The sequence below is a fragment of the Stenella coeruleoalba genome, assembly GCF_951394435.1.
Source record: "Stenella coeruleoalba genome assembly, chromosome: 9".
Lineage (NCBI taxonomy): Eukaryota > Metazoa > Chordata > Mammalia > Artiodactyla > Delphinidae > Stenella > Stenella coeruleoalba.
The window spans coordinates 68,093,289-68,109,946 of NC_137155.1; the positions used below are offsets into that span (position 1 = coordinate 68,093,289).

At 43.8% G+C, this 16,658-nt stretch overlaps 1 protein-coding gene and 1 long non-coding RNA gene across 9 annotated transcripts in view; one reads left to right on the plus strand and one right to left on the minus strand.

Moving 5' to 3' along the window:
- LOC307191222 overlaps positions 1–16,658 on the plus strand; it is a 132,569-nt gene that overhangs the window by 111,557 nt on the left and 4,354 nt on the right. For 3 of the 6 annotated variants that reach the window (XR_013829646.1, XR_013829648.1, XR_013829649.1), the window contains 3 exons: positions 2,829–2,989; positions 5,734–6,412; positions 6,539–8,576. This is a non-coding gene — a long non-coding RNA (uncharacterized lncRNA). Of the gene's footprint in view, positions 1–2,828; positions 2,990–5,733; positions 6,413–6,538; positions 8,577–9,988; positions 10,318–16,658 lie in introns of those variants that run through there. The other 3 variants (XR_013829644.1, XR_013829645.1, XR_013829647.1) reach the window with 3 other exon arrangements.
- The window catches only part of DOCK4 (dedicator of cytokinesis 4), a 485,013-nt gene continuing 468,355 nt past the window's right edge, over positions 1–16,658 (minus strand). For 2 of the 3 annotated variants that reach the window (XM_079931088.1, XM_079931087.1), the window contains exons 40-47: positions 14,708–14,827; positions 14,228–14,349; positions 13,780–13,900; positions 12,713–12,794; positions 12,455–12,564; positions 10,475–10,547; positions 8,623–8,736; positions 5,813–5,898 (exon numbers count right to left, since the gene is read on the minus strand). In XM_079931088.1, the coding sequence (XP_079787214.1) occupies positions 5,819–5,898; positions 8,623–8,736; positions 10,475–10,547; positions 12,455–12,564; positions 12,713–12,794; positions 13,780–13,900; positions 14,228–14,349; positions 14,708–14,827 (822 nt within the window). In that variant the 3' untranslated portion in view covers positions 5,813–5,818. Of the gene's footprint in view, positions 2,601–5,812; positions 5,899–8,622; positions 8,737–10,474; positions 10,548–12,454; positions 12,565–12,712; positions 12,795–13,779; positions 13,901–14,227; positions 14,350–14,707; positions 14,828–16,658 lie in introns of those variants that run through there. The other variant, XM_079931089.1, reaches the window with a different exon arrangement.

Here is a 16,658-nt window from a genome sequence, read left to right on the forward strand (position 1 = left end):
CATTCAGCAGCAACCAACATGAACATCTAGGCTAACAGAATCTCTTGAAATGTTCTGCTATATAGCTGCTTCAGAAATACACACACATGATCAACTGTTCATTGCCAAAAAAAAAAAAATTTTTTTAAATGGCTTCAAGAGCAAATAACACTGATTTATACTGTGCCCAAGCACTAGTCAAGGAATCTATTAAATTACAGAGGAAAAGGAAATCAAAGAAGCTTTGTTATCTTATGCATGTCACCTTATTTAAATGGAAGGAAGTCTTCTTTAAAGCAACAGAAATACGGATCTTCATATATATATATATATATATATATATATATTTAAGGATGTGATTACAAACACAAAGTGTTATCATCAAAAGCAAAAGCTAGTTCAAGAAATTTTCAACCGAAAAACTTGCAAGATACAAAGCTAAAATTCATGTTCCTTTTCTCTATTATGAATAATTTCACTAAACATAAATATTTTAACATATATTAATTTTCTGACATTCAAAATTGTAAAGTCAATATGGCAGAATTATTGTTAGAAGCACATATGTACAAATATTTTTTTTCCGTACATAAAGTATTTGGCATAATTATAACAATCATACTGCATCCACAACAGTTTGCTTTTATTTTTACTTTTTTTTACACATAATGGTATCTCTTATTAAAATTAACCAGTTATGTACAAAAATACTTGAACATTTATTATAGAAAACCTCTATAACCAGCCTCAACAGCGTATACCTGCTGAATGGTTTCATTAAGGGAATATAAAAAAGTTGTCACTGCCTTCCAGGTAAGCTATCAACAAAAACATACACAGTTAAACTAAATTGAGCTTCCCAACAAAAGAGGGAAAATATTCAACAGTATGATTTAAAATACAGTTCATATCTATTGTCAGTTGAGTGTTATAAACAGTCAGTAAAGAAAACAAAGATACAAAATACGTTACCACATACAAGGTGCTTTTTTCACACACTCCTATGACTGTGTCATGAGCGTCCCTATCTAGATCTAAGATGCTGTGTTGCAGTATTCAAGCTAGAGTGGTCTACGGCCATCCTCCTTCAACAAAAGGACAACAGGATTAGCTAAGAAGACAAGCTCCATCAGTAATCATGGAGAGTTGTGAGGAATTCCTTATTTTGTGCAGGATTGAAAGTTAATGCCCTTGCCTTTTCAAAGTCCTTTTGCCATTTAATCGTGCTAATATGTTTTCTCTCTGTTTCTTCATTTACTCTATTAATTTACTGCTGTCCTGTATTGATTCCTGAATTCTTGTTAATGGGACACATTAATTTGTGCCTACTTAACACATGAACATCTGTTCTTCTTTAGTGACAAATTTGGTAGAGGAAACTATCAAGTGAGGAAGCACAAAATTCAAGTAAACATTTCTCCTAGGGTCTTTTGCTTCATCTACCCGATTGGAACTCTGGAAGTAAATTGTACCTTGAAAAGAAATACAGTAGATACCATGGTGCCAGGGTACTAAAGGGTTTACCAACCCATTGGTAAAGTAGCGTTTTAAGAATGTAGACATCAGCCAAGGTCAAAAGCAACCTTAAAGAAGTATTTGCTTCAAGAACAAAACCGCTTCCAGTCCCAATCCTTGCAACCCCTTAAGTTTACTGTCTCACTAGCTTGCTTTAACTTTTAATTCTGAAGATGTGCACTTATCAATCTGTTCATAGAAAGAGCCAGAAATCTCACCTTATTTACAGAAGTCTTCTAAAATAAGGACTATTGTGTTTGTTAGGATGTACATAGACTTAATAAGCTTTCTTGAAGTATCAAGTATTCAGTAAAAAGTATACAACATTATCACGCTTCGTATTGTTCATCAATATTCTATTGGTTTTAAGATTAAACTATGTAAAAAAAGTGAACATAAAAAGATACAAAAGAAGGCTTTATTACTATTTATCACTTCCAAATGAGAAACGCTGTAATGAAAATTCAGCCATACTTGGAACACCTGGCGTTTGAGATCAGTAACTTTTAATATTGTGCAACATTCTATTAACAAGTGAGTTTTAATTCCATTCATCTAAAGACAAATCTGAGTAAGTTATTAAAGTGCCTACACTAAATGTCTTCTCACCATACCTCTTATTTCTTGTAAACGGCAGAGAATTCATGGCAGGGAAATAGAAAAGGGACTTCTTATAACTGGGAGACTTTCCGGGGCAGGGGTCTGGGCCGCGGGCCGGGGTCCGTCCTCCTGGTCCCATTCTCCAGGTGTCCCGATCGCGCCGCCAGAGGCTTGGGGGGCAAGGCGGGCGGTTCCGCCGTGATGGGGATGGACAGGCTGTGAGGTAGCGGGACCGGGCGCCGCAGAGTCCGCTCGTACACGCTGTACGGCGGCGGCGTCTTGCTCTCCTTGCGCACCAGCTCTTCAGACCCACTGTGGCCTGACCCCGACCCCGGCGCCACCGACTGTTCGTTCACCTGATTTTCAAAGCCTGAGGTTTCCGACGTGCTACACCGGCTGAGGGACGAAATCCCACTGCTGTAGCTGCCGGACAGGACGGGGGAGTTGGAGATGAGTCCTGGGGAGTGATACTCCACCGGAGAGGGGGTGAAAGACTGCATGGATCCCTGTGCGGAGTGGAAAGGGAGGGGTGGGGGAGACACAGCAGAGAGTCACTGACAGACACTGTGATGAGCTCAACTGTGTCCCCCACCCATCCTTAGGTTGAAGCCCTATCCCCTGACCCCCACCCCCCACCCCATGTGCCTACATTTGGAGATACAGCCTTTAAAGAACGAGTAAGTGAAATTGAGGCCCTCGGGATTGGACCCCAACCCAATCTGGTATCCTTTTAGGAAAAAAAATTGGACACAAAGAGACACCAAAGACGCATGCACACGGAGAAAAGACCCTGAGGACATAGGGAGAAGGTGGCCGTCTGCAAGTCAAGGAGAGAGGCTGCAGGAGAAACCGAGAATGGTGGCACCTTGATCTTGGACCTGTAGGCTCCAGAACCGTGAGAAAATACATTTCTGTTGTTGAAGCCCTCCCAGTCCATGGGGTTTTGCTCTGCCGGCCCTGGAAGACTCATGCAGACACCCAGACTCAAATCTGAGTGCTGGCGTGCCTCAGAACCGCACATATACATCAGGCATTTATCTGCCAGGGCCGCCAGTCCATTCGGTTCACCTCACTGCCCACTTTACTCTTTATCATGGTCAGGACAGAAAGAGGATAAAAGTACTCAGGGAGAAAATGCAGAGGCATATCATTAGTCCCATGGTTTGAAGGATAGGAAACTGGCAAAAACCAAAACAAAACCAAACCCGTTGGAGATACCACTTCCCTTTCTAGCTCAACAGAACCACTGGAAGTTCTAGCAACAACTGCTCACTTTCTCTTACTGGAGATATTATTTTGAAGCTGAGCAGGGCTGTCCCCTTTGGATGGGGCATGAATTCTTCACTTTCCCACCATTCCCACCCCAACACATTGAGGCCTCCTGGCCTCCTTCACTCATTTGTTAGCTGTCTAGCCCCGCTGGCATTGGAATGTGCTACTTCCCTAAGGGTTCCACTGGGAAATACTGCCCCCTACGTACTCCTTGAGTCCATTCAAAGCATATTAGCTTCTTAAGGTCTTATAATAAAGCAACCTAAATGACTTTGTTCAGCCCAGTGCTTCCTAAACTTATTTGACCATAGACCATTTTTTTTTCATGTATCACGTAAACGGCCTATAAAACCAAGAAATGTTACCCTAGACTAACTTTACCTTGGTCTCTCTTTTGAAACAAAAACAATGCTAGTAGACACAAATCCTTTCATTTAGCAGGAGCCTAAAGTTAAGCATGGCTAGTTAAGAGATCCAAATTCACTGCAATTTTTTGTTAAAAATTAGACACTAAGTTCAAAATAAGGCAGGTAAGCTGAGTCTTCACAGGGTTAATTCCATCATTTATTTGCTGATAAAACTATCAGTCAAGGAGTTTTCTGCATTCTAAGCACAGCAAAGCTTGTAACTTGGTAGCACTACGCCCTCTAATGTAACCCAGGAGTTACAACACAAATGTTCCACCCATTTTCTCTTCAAACCTATTTTGTAAAAATACGGCTACTACGAAGCTACCTATGGCCGGTAAGAGCATAGGCAGGTCTGTGGAGAGACAGTATACACCACTTTGCTAACTATTTGGTGACTACTTGAACATTTTCAGCCCTTCGATTCTTTCTATTTTTTAAGAATCAATTCCTAGTCTTATTACTACTCTACACAATCAAGTTAAAAAATGCATGTATGAATTCCATAGCAACACGAGGGGCTCTTTGCAAGCAAGGGGAAGTGTAACGATGCGGAAACACCATGTTGCTTTTGTTCCCATCACATCAAGATGACAGTCAATGGCTCAGGGTGAATGCAGTCCCATGTACTTTACAATTAATAGCTGCTCTACAGAATGACAACCAAACTAGCAAATAATTTGCACCCACCAGCAAATTCTGACATCAGCAATGTTGGCAATGCAAACAAAATCACACTTCTTTGCAATTTTCTCCGTTTGGGGGGGTTTCCTTCCCGATTCTCAATTTCTACCAGCAACAATCCTTAGCACCACAGATGTATGGGATCACAATGTGATCCCATGTGTTTGTAGAAGCTAATTTGTCCTTCTATTTTACATTAGTTAGAAATGTCTCATCAACAAAAAGGACATGGAATGTGTAAATCCTAAGTCATTCAGGTACAAAATCATTCTTTCAGCACTCACTTCAACCTCATAGTAGCCTCTGGCATAGCAGCTCTGAACACCTACCTCTGAATGTACTGACAATCCTTGCAGCCAGTCTGACTCAATTTGGATAGAGACTAAATATTCTTTTTTTAAAAATTAATTTTTAAAATTTTTGGCTGCATTGGGTCTTCGTTGCTGCGCGCGGGCTTTCTCTAGTTGCGACGAGTGGGGGCTACTCTTCGTTGCGGTATGTGGGCTTCTCATTGTAGTGGCTTCTCTTGTTGTGGAGCATGGGCTCTAGGCGCACGGGCTTCAGCAGTTGTGGCACGTGGGCTCAGGAGTTGTGGCTCACGGTCTCCAGAGCACAGGCTCAGCAGTTGTGGCACACGGGCTTAGTTGCTCCGTGGCATGTGGGATCTTCCCAGACCAGGGATCAAACCCGTGTCCCCTGCATTGGCAGGCGGATTCTTAACCACTGCGCCACCAGGGAAATCCCTAAATATTATTCTTTACCTTTGTGAGGGATTCTGTATGTTTAGAGATGTTAAGAAGCCTATGTCTACATATCAAATCAAATGTCTGACCTTTAAAGCTTTCCAGTTTGTTTCCCAGAAATTTTAAAATTCATTTTACTGCCTTGTTTTTCATGATCAAGTATGTATCTCTAATGTAAACGGAAACCTTGGTGTAAAATATTACAAGAGGAAAAGTTGGCTTTGGCGTTTTCACAATGGGTGAGGCTGATGAAAAAGGCACTGGAGAATAGTTAGTAGATCTTGATGATTGTTTTTCAATATACGTGTTTGTTTTTGATGTCCCTTAAACCAAAAGACCAGGCTGAAAATGCCCTAGGAGATACATGGGGACCATTTCTTTCTGAATTCAGTGTATATTCTCACTCTAGTTTGTACATTCTCTTGCCACCATTTGGAGAAAAAGCCTAATAATCTGAAAACAAATGGCAGGCTCCCCAAAGGGAAAGCCTAGTGCTGTTTTCTTACCCATCTTCCTCTCCCCCTTCTTTATAGGTTCTTTGCCTGGTCTGTGCAGATGAAAGCACCTCATTGATGTACCAGGGAAAAAAGTAACGTGGGGCCAATCTCTAGCCTCAATCTAAACAAGAGCCTGTACCTTCAATGGAGATCGCCCAGCAGGCGATGGGGATACCGACGTCGTGTGTCTTGCTGGTGAAGCTGTAAAGACAGAGAGATCATTTCAGTTCAGAAAACCAGACAGCTGACTACCTGCAAAAGCCCTCTGTGTGTACATACCCATATAGATGATCTAGTGCACAAGGGTCTAGGCAAGGGGGTGGGGAGCGACTAAATGGTGCCCACCCAAAACGGATTCTTCACAAAGGACGGCAGCTCCAAGACATGGGGTAATTAGTGAAAAGTCACCAGTGTATACATGATGCTTTAACCACAGTGACAGGACCCCAAGCTGGTCCAAAGTCCTTCCCACTTCCTCAAAGTCCAGATGCTTCTCTGCTGCTCGGTCTATTTCAAAAGGTGCTTTTAGGTGTGAGGTGCCAGGGAGCAGACTTCGGGAAATAACTGCTGACTTTGGCCCTGAGCAGGAACGGGAAGACCCAAGTCATCCAGACAGCTTAGAATAGGTCCCAGGAATATACTGACATCAGCCTCCCCTTCCATCCCCCAATACTCCTGAAATGGACAGGAAAGCCTTGGCCATATCATACAAGAGGTAAGAAGTTTTCCATTTTTCTCCCTAATGTTTGTCCTCGGGTCTTCCCTTTATCTCTGGGAGGTGGTACCCTATGGATTTTATCATCAAGGCCAAGAAGAACCCTCTCTTTGTTTCTCCCACCAGATTTTCAAGCCTTACACCCGGGACACAGCTTGTTTGATGGTACTGCTCTGTGTGTGCGCTTGTGGGTCAAATCCAGCTCTCTAAAGCATAACCACACATACTAAAGGCCTGCCGTGACACCGTCAACATGGTGCGTATAAGCCAGATTTCCCAATTCTGCCTACAGAGGTTTCCATGAGCTCAGAGTTCGCTGCTCTGTGATGAGCTGCCATTCTCCCAGATGTCACAGTGAGGGCTGTAACTCATAAGAAAACTACAGAAAGGCTGAAGGGAAGAGAGACAGTTACAGATCCCCCCAACAGTGACCACACATGATGACATGAGGACAGACCATGACAGCAATCAGTGAAGAAGGGAAGGCAGCCCTGCCAAGTTAACCGGGAAGAGGTATGGTCGTCCGTGTACTCTGAGCCTAAGGGACCAGGAAGAGTGGCCGGTCCCCACACTGTGGGGTTGTGTGGCCTCCATCTTACACGCTAGGGCATGCTGTCAGCGTGTGCCATGTTGCATCACCACTGTTAGTTCTCCTACGGCATCAATTGTGGGTGTTGAGTATGGAAGAAAAACATGCACGTATAGAGAAGCAGATCTTGATTGGGAATGGTATGTCTGGCAGAAGTCAAGGTTTACTATTACTTGGGACCCTCTTCCTCTCAACTTAGGCATTCCCCGGTACCGTCACTGTGGGATGCGCAGTAGCCCCTGTGCGTACTGCATGTTTACAGTGATGTTTCTCTGGAAAGACCTAAAGTAGTTCTATCAGTGTCCTTGTCTACAAGTCTGAATGAGCAGGAACCTAGATACCATGAATATTACTGTTCCTTAGAAAATGCTTTTTGAGTTCCCAACTTTAGGTACATGCCAGGTTTAAATTGGAGGTTGCCTGAAAATATGGACATCATGAATAAAATACCAATTACTGGTTGATGAGTTTTAAACTCTCATGGTCACACTGACCTACTTATGCAGAGTATCAATTAAGGCTAAAGTTATTTCTTTTTCTGTTTGGAGATCTCACATGTCTTTCCAAATCTATTGGTGACTTTTTGCTTTGGCGAGTATAAAACAAACTGGGCAGCACATAGTTTATTTTAAAAAGAGAGAGAGTCATTTTTCTTAGTGAAAAAAGAAACTAGAAAGATGAGATGCTAAAATACAGCAAATGAAACATGGACGATCAAGCCAGAAAAATCCATGAAAAACACAGTGTCATATTTTCTCTTGCCTTTAGGCTGTTGTATTTGTAAAGCTTCAAAACTACTCTAAATATATGTTAAGTGTTGAAAAGGCTCTCCCCATCACCAGGATAGGATAAGTAAAGCAGGGTAGCCCCTCTTAAAAACCGCCCCCATATGCAGGTCACCAAGCAACAGCTTGTTCAGGAGGAAAGGGGAACTATTATTGTTATAAACACATGAAGGAAGTTTCTTAAGCATAATTTTCAATGGTTCTCAAGCCTAGAAAGGTGTGGTAAAATACAGATTCTAAGGTCTTGGCCCAGAAATAGTAAAATTCTGATTCAGTAGGTCTGAGGTTAAGCCCAAGAATTTTGCTTCTTAAACCAACACCCTAGGGGATTCAGTGCCTTGAATGAACCCTTTGAGAACTATGACCCTTGAATACAGACCTGTCTAAGCAGCAGATAACTACGGATGCACGGTTCGTTGTTTTCCATAAGCCTATCCAACTCACAGTTAGTCAATCCTATTTAGGGGCTACCGGAAACTGGGGCATCAGTCCTGAAGAAAGTGGCTAGACTTAGTAAAGGTTGATAAGAATGAGGTGACTCAGGACAGCATAGAAAAAAATGCTAGTGTCTCAGCAAGGTTAGGGTACCCCCTAAATTCTGAGGATGGCATGTAGGAAAAGAACATTCTACAAAATCTGTCTGTGGGGTTTATTAGGAATGGTGCACTGCTTGACTTAGTGTAACAGGAGTTCAGGAAAGAGGGGGAACACTACAAACAAATTATATAGCTACTACTAAGGACACCAAATGCCTACCTTTTTGAGGAATTCAGGACAAGCTGGAGTAGTCAATAAAAGTTATTTTATGAAAGTGATTAAGTGCTTCAAATACCCACCAGTCTGTGTGGGTCTTGGAGGGACAGGGGGAGAGATAAGTTTCCCACCGTCTGACATGTTCTTGGCTTCCTTCCCACTGTCCAGGCTCCAGCTGCTAGGGGTGGGATTCACAGCTGGAAGGGAAAAACACAGCTAAAAACACATGGTCTACTTGGCCCTGTAAGCACTCTACATCTTAGAAGAAAGTCAGAATTATCCAGAATGAAAAAATCAACTGGATTAAAAAAACCCAACAAACTTCCTAAATACCAAACTTTTACTTAATTGCCTACCTCACAGTTATAGTTGATATTTAATTGGGTGATAGCAGGTCTCTTTCTTTCCCTCAAGCAGTCAAACAGAACTATACATCTCTACACGAGAGTGTGGAAACTTGAGAATTATAGATCTGTTTAGATGCTGGATAACAGATGGAAGATGTAGTCACTAGACTATTGTAAAACTTGATTTTTAGTAGAAATTTCTGGACTAGTGGCACCCTGAAAGGGGGAACGCAGTGGCACGCTAATATCTCCACTGTCTGGCAGAATTAGTGGCAAGAAACAGCCACGCCACACCATCCTGTTGGCCCTTGTTTCTAAAGTCAGTGGGCTATAGTGAAGAATGTCCTAAAAAAATAATTTGGAGTACTGACGGTATCATTCCTTTTTTGTAATCTGCCTGCTCCATGCTTCAGCAAGATGCAGAAATATGGAACAACCCCGTTAGGAACAAGGGCAAGGCACACAAGGTTATAAATAGCCGCTCTGTGATGAGGTTTACGACATCAAGCCTTTAGAGATTTCCAGTAGCTTGCTGCCTGAACAGACACTGCCACCTGATGGACATATCTAGAATTGCAACATTTTACCATTCTTTATATTACCACTTTCATTGGATGGAACTACCACTCGTAAAATACTTTTCCTCCGGTCCTTTTAAATGTGCTTTGTGGTTTTCTTTGGTATAAAAGGTGAGAAAAAGACCACGTTCCTAAATTCTCCCGACAAAGATCGATATCTGACTTGTAACTTTAAAGCAAATGTGTGTTTTAAAATAACTGGCTGCAGTTCCGCTGATTTCTATTTCGCAAGGAAAGTTTTAATGTATCGGTGTACTCAAATGACGATGCAGTCGAGCTCTTAATAAAGACAGTTACAACGCGCGTTACACGGATATTTCGTTAGTGACTCTTAATCCACTGGCCCGGGGACTGCTCTGATTTTCTGAGGCCTGACCCTGGGAGGTGAGCGGGTGCCTTGCTGCCAGCCCTGCCCCCCTGGCTGAGGAAGTCGCATTTCATCTGCTCTTCCTCTGCTGTGTTGCACAGACCGATGCTAACTGGCTATGAACTGCTAGGCATGTGTTTGTTTCTCATTTTTTCAGGTGACCTTGAGGCAGGGCACACTCCATCACGCACGGGATTGCAATTCTTAAAGAGCATCTGAGTCCCCGCAAACGACAGATGAGCTGGCAGAATGAACTCTGTAAGGCAGACACAAAGTGGGACCAGGGAATCGATCTGAGAAGGTGCTTTCTTTCATTGCGCTGAACAAGTAGCCTAATTGGCCACTTTGTTTCAGGTAGCGCAGGCCTTGCCTCGGTGACTCACTGAATGACACCAAAAGTCATTAAACAGAGGAGTCCCTACCTTGCTCAGATTCTGCTGTTAAATCCTACAAGAACACAGTTTGTGAAGAACGCATCCGAAATAACTGTCTTTCATTCATCTCCTAAAGAGCAAATTAGTCCAGATCGTTAAAGGTCTGGAGATCTGCCTTCCGCACAGACACACGGGAGACTGGAGGAAATGAGGACAAAACAAACCATTACACATTCCAGGACTGATGAAGGGGCTGGCTTTACACCTACCTTTCTCAGGCGCAGAAAGATTTGGGTCACTGCGTGGCAAGGCCCCGTCTCCAATATGATTAAACAGCAGCCTCTGGAAAGGCACAAAAATCTATTTTTATGATGCAATATGCTAACATGTGAGACCTTCTAGAAAATGAGATGATTATCTTATTACTGAACCTTTTCGTTGAAAAAAATGTTTTTATATGCTGTGATGAGGCTAGGAACAAAGAATTCAATTATATTTAAGGGAAAAGGGCAGAGACCCTTAGGGTTCAAACAGTGTTTTAAAAGTCTATACTAGGGCCTTCCTGGTGGCGCAGTGGTTGAGGGTCCGCCTGCCGATGCAGGGGACACGGGTTTGTGCCCCGGTCTGGGAAGATCCCACATGCTGCGGCGCGGCTGGGCCTGTGAGCCATGGCCGCTGGGCCTGCGTGTCCGGAGCCTGTGCTCCGCAACGGGAGAGGCCACAGTGGTGAGAGGCCCGCGTACCACACACACACACACAAAAAGTCTATACTAGATTTCAAATATAAATGGCAAACAGGTTTTGTAATAAAATGCAAGGAAAAAATAAACAGTAAGCAATTAAGTTATGGTGCTCTTTGTAAATACAAATGCTAGACTGGCAATACGAAATGCAAGTAAGAATTAAAGGAGGAATATTAGCTCAAAAAATCTCTAGTGAATGGACTTTACATTTTAAATCCTAGATTAGGTTAAAACGTATGAAATGGTCAATATGTTACAATTTTTAACCCACAAAAATGCCAGTTTTACATGGTTCTACCTAACATATTAAACAAAAAGGCGCAAAGTCCTTAAAAGTAGACGCACCAGAGCAATGTGTATTATTGAAATTTTGGCAACATGCACACTGTTTCAAATTTGACCCAAAGCAGAAAATTCGAGAGGCTAACCAGCAAGTCTTTCATGCTAACCAGCATGCTGGTGACATGCTCGCCAGGAGCAAACGGAACAAATGCAACATCAAGTGACAAAGGGAAATTAAACCAGTTAGCTGGTCCAGCCAAATGCACGCAGATATAATTTCTGCAAGACATCAGTGTCGTGTGGATGAGGTATCCTGGAACTTTGGGGAAGATCACACAATCAGCAAAGATAAACCCATCAAGCCAAACCCCACTCACTCTCATCCCTTTCCAGATGTGGCTACAGACTTCTGCCAGGATGGCATAGAAAAACAGAGAAACGAGCTGGAGGATAAATAACTATTATCCTCTGCTCCCAAGTTTTCCCCAAATAATCGGTAAAACTCAGGGCTCCACATGAATCTTATCTTTGAAACCCTCCTTCAAAGCGCTTGAAGGGCCCAGAGGGTCAAAACCTTGGCCCTGCTCTCACTTGGACTAACAGAGATCACTGCAAAACCAAGTCTGGGGTGGGTGGTGAGGGCCACGTGCCTTATTCCTGAGGGCTGCAGGGGAGGCCCTAGGATTCAGCTTCCTCCTCAGTGCATCAAAGAAGAATGGCAAAGGTAAAAAGACATGTTCCTCACTCTTGGGTACCTCAGCAAGGAATCCATGGCAGCTCTCTCGAGTTAGGTAGAGGCAAAAAGAAACGCGGCTGGGCAGCCATGCGTCTCCTCAAGGGTCTTTGGCTAATGTAAGAAGTTCCTCCAAATTTCTGTTACAGACACATGCAGACAGACACCCCCCAACTCATTCACCCAATCACCCCTCCTAATGTTCAAGTAGCAGCAACGAAATTAGTCTGATCAAGGTGGGTAAAATCATTTCCCATTTCCCTATCAGCTTTCCTGCTCAGGCAATTACCCACGTATCCACATCAGACACATGGCTCACACAGAAATTCCTAACAACAGGCGCAGGGCAGAGGTGTGCTCTTCACCCAGCTGGACCCGTCAACACAGCCTATCTGGTGGCCTCTGGCAGCTACCGTGAGGTTCTGCAGAGAGACGTAAGCAACAGCCAGACGTTTCCTCGTTTTCTAGAATTTCCATCCCACAAGAACTACCTGAGAAGGTTCCACAGGTGTCGGGTAGATGGCGCTGCATGGCCGCTCTCTCGGGGACAGGCAAGAGTTTTCTCTGGAATGTTTGTGTTTGTCAGACAACAAAGGAGAAGCTGGCAAGAGAAGGAGAGAAAGGCTCATCAGGGTGGTGGGCTGGGCCCGTTTGGAGGAGAGAGCCTGAGCATGCAGGGGCCACCACAGCTCCTGGGGGCTGGAAGGTTCTCTGGGCACCCTTAGTCCACCCCACACCGTGGCGCTGACCTCTGGCACTCGACGGAGCAGAACTTGTCACATTAGGCGAGGCAGAGTGAGTAGAACTCAAGCTTGAGGTAGATGGACTTGGCTGGAAAACATGGGAGCTGTTATCAAACACGGCTCAGAGGCTGCAGACAACGCAGACACATTTGAAACAAAATCATCCGTTCTTTTTTCAAATTAGAAAAAAAAAAAGTCCAGTAAGAAATATGGAAAAATCTCCCTAACTCAGACTGCTAAGGATGCCTCTGAATTCATCAAGAATCTGCGACTTTGACTCCTGCCAAAGGACTGCACTTGTGTTCATTTCAGCTACATACATCCTATGACTGAGGAGCAGTTAGCAGCGGCTCCCTGACTAAAGCACAGGCACAAAGACTCCCAGCCTCGGGCAGGTCAATAGGTGAGCGCTTCTAAAAGGCAGAGAACGCACCTTTGCATTTTCTCCAATGTACTGTGTTCAAAGCATGAATCTGGCAATACGTATTATGCCCCTTTTCCAAAGACAGTGGTGAGGAAAATTTCCGCTGAATCTTACCGAGTTACTATCAACACCTATCAGCCGAATCTAAAGACAAATTTTGGTTGCAAGAGTTACACTGACGCTAAAATCCCTAAAATCTATGTTTTTTATTTTGTAAAAAATGTTTTATTATGGGACATTTCCAACATGTACCTAAGTGGAGAGATCTTACAATGGGCCCCTAAACCATATCTTCTTAAAAGGAAAAAAACAGAACACTTAGAAATGCTAAGAGGTCAGTGGTGACAAGCTCCAGGAGTCCCAACTGAAGACCCGACTCAGAGGCAGAGCTCAAAGTGCCCCCCTGTACGGCCTGCCCGGGCTTTCCCATGGCTCGCTCAGGTCTTCTTACAGTGGATGGGGGAGCTTTGAGAGAATCATCTTTGTAGACTCCAGAGACCAATAAGGCAACAGGAGTGTTTAAAGGTTTGTCCTTAAGTCAAGTGCTCGCTCATAGGTCTGTTCCTAAGCACAGCAGAGTGAACGGAAACACTCATGATTGAGACAGAAAGGGAATAAACAGGACCAGACAAAAAAGCTAATCAAGTACCTGCATGTTAAAGACTTCATCAGAGCTTTCTGATTGCCCTGTAATATTGCTTACTTCAGCAGAAGCTTGTGAGGACAGTGAGGAAGAAGAATATCGGTTGACAGCTGGGTAACTTAATGGGCTGTTTTGGGGGGAAAAAAAATGGTTGTTAACTCAGTCTCTGAATTGTACTTTATCACATGCTGGCATGGTATAAAACCAAAGGGGAAAAAAATATGCACATCCCATTTTGTTGTCTCCTGTTTGCCTCGATATGATCAAATGTCTGAGTTTATTTCTCATGCTGTTGCTGTTTTACCAGTGGCAGATGTCTGCAGCTGCCTCGAGGGTTAATTATTTCATTAAGAAATTGCGTATTTGACAAATTGTGCCGCAAAGAACAAGAGAATCATTCCAGATCATCTTGTGGGGACGCCAAAGTGTCAAGATAATTCAGAATATGACTTACCTGCGTCTAGGAATTACCCTGGTACCATCTGGGCTCATAGAAGCAGGTGCTGAGTTTCTACACACGCGAGGGCTTCCATTAGGAAAATGGACTGGACTGGCTTGTATACAAGCAGAGAATTCCTAAAGAGGTAGTAAAGAAAATATTTCAGAATAGTAATTACAAGGGCAAAAATCACTCATGAGGTATTTCGCTGCACTAGATGTGCATTGTAATTGTCATGAAGTCTTTCTATAGGGAACTTATAAAGGTAAGTTTCATTATTATTAAGCTTTCTCTCATTTACTTTTTTGTTTTCATAAAGGTTGAGAGTGACAAACAGAAGTTAATGCAATTTTAGTATTTGAGGGCTCTCTGGTAAAATGGTGCAGTTTGGTAGAAAAACCAAAAGATGTCACTATTGGATATTTCACCGTCCCTCTACCAAAAAGCAAATGGCAGAGGTCAGACTGCCCCCCCATGGACACTTTGTGTACTTACCTGTATTCCTAAACTGGACTTCATCACAAAGAACTGGTCGACCAGCTTTTTGTGAAGCGGTCTCATATCTTGAGGTACAAACTTCTCATGCACGGCCAAGCCAAATTCCAAAATCTGTGCCTTGATAGTAACATAAGGAGAAAATCCACATCAGTGGGTACCTCCTCTAAGTGCCTGCTAGGGGATTCAAGCACGGTACCATGCATTTTGCATGCAATATTGCTAGTCTCTCAATCTGACAAGACAGCAACAATCCTTAGTTTACCGGGGAGGACACCGAGGATCAGAAAATTCTGCATGTACTAAAATTCTGCATGTACTAAAATCCTGCATGTACTACAGGACAAATGAGGATTTGAACTTAGGTCTCTCTGATTCCAAAGACTTGATTTTCCTACTACCTCAAGTTTCTTTCCCATGATTTTCGACCTATAACAATCACCATTTTAAAACAGTTAAGTGTTTCTTTGGCCCCTTCCTGCACTTCTCAGGATGGGGCAGGGAATGGGGGTTCCCTGTTAGGAGGGGCAGGTGGGTCTCCCCCAGGGACCTCTTTTCTGGATGGCGCCCTCTCTGCCACGTTTCCCTTCTCTCTCCCATCAGGTTCTTCTCCCTCCCTCTCTCAGATTTTCAAAATCTGTCAGGGAGGAAGGGACAAGTGAACGGAAATTCCGTAACAGTTGCAATGCTTCTTGTTTTTGTTAAAAAAATAGTATTCTTGTTCACTTATTCTAATGCAAAAAGGAACAGCTCCTATCTTTAAAAAAGTTTTCCTGCTGTGAGAACCTAAACCAAGATGAATATAAACATGCACGTTTTCTCTGTACAGGTATCAAAAGTGCTTAATTCCTTTGATTTGAGTAGCAGCTGTCTTTTACATTTTTCAAAAATTCCCCATGCTATAGTGGTCAAAAGAACAAATTCCAGAGGCTGAGAGGAAAACAAATCACATGTCACCACAATGGCGCTTTATCTTTACAGCCCGTGAAGGTTCAAGTTTGAAAGCCAGGGCAGACAGTACTGACTCTGGGGGGTGAGAGCATCCAGCACCTTCCAAAGGGGTCAGAACTGCGGTAACTTCTGCTCTGGATGCCCATCTACCACCAGCACATTTGCATAAAGATAAAATACCTTGAAATAAACATCAAGGACAGCTTGAAAGGAACAGCTTGAGTGGAGCCTATGTCTGAGGCAGAAAGGGCGAGCTCAGTCTCTGTGGGGAGGGTAGGAGGGATGGAGGAGCTGAGCCTAAGTGTAGATGCCTCAGTCCTTTGCATCTTAGACACTAGCTGGGAGGGGCCCTCCCTTTTGTGCAGATAACGTCGCAGGTTGGGTTCTCCCAGAAGTAGGCTCCAGCATGGAGATTAGGCTGTTTACTGGGGTGTATCCTTGAGATCACTGCCTGTGGGAGGGAGGGAGGGAGGGGCAGAAGTGGGACTTGACCAAAAAAGAAACTGAACTGGATGGCAGCCTGGCAGCCTTCTGCCAACCCCAGGGGAGCTCTGGACCTTTAACAGTCTGTCACAGTTGTACTATGTTGGGCCCAAATGGCCAGGCTCTGTCTCTCCTCCCCAGTCACTGGACGCAGGTCATCTAGGAAGGTGGAGATCTTAGGCTACGTGGCTCTCTGCAGCAGAGGCAACGCCGGAGGACCTGAGAGCCTAAGGTGTCTTCTAGCAGGTAGGGCCACAACTCCCTTCCAGAAGGGGCACTGGGGCAGTGCATCTCCATGTCTACTAGACAGTTCTCTGAACTACCTCACAGAGGTCCAGAGGACGGTGCCCAACCTCCTTCCTATGGTCCCACAAAGACATGTGACTCGCCCAAGGTCACATGGCAGTCACTTGCACTACATGGCCTATGATAGGGTCTAATGCTTCCTAGGCCATAGCTCTTTCCACAAGGCCCCATGAACACAATCAGGCAGAATGTGGAGGAAACCAAGGTCCCT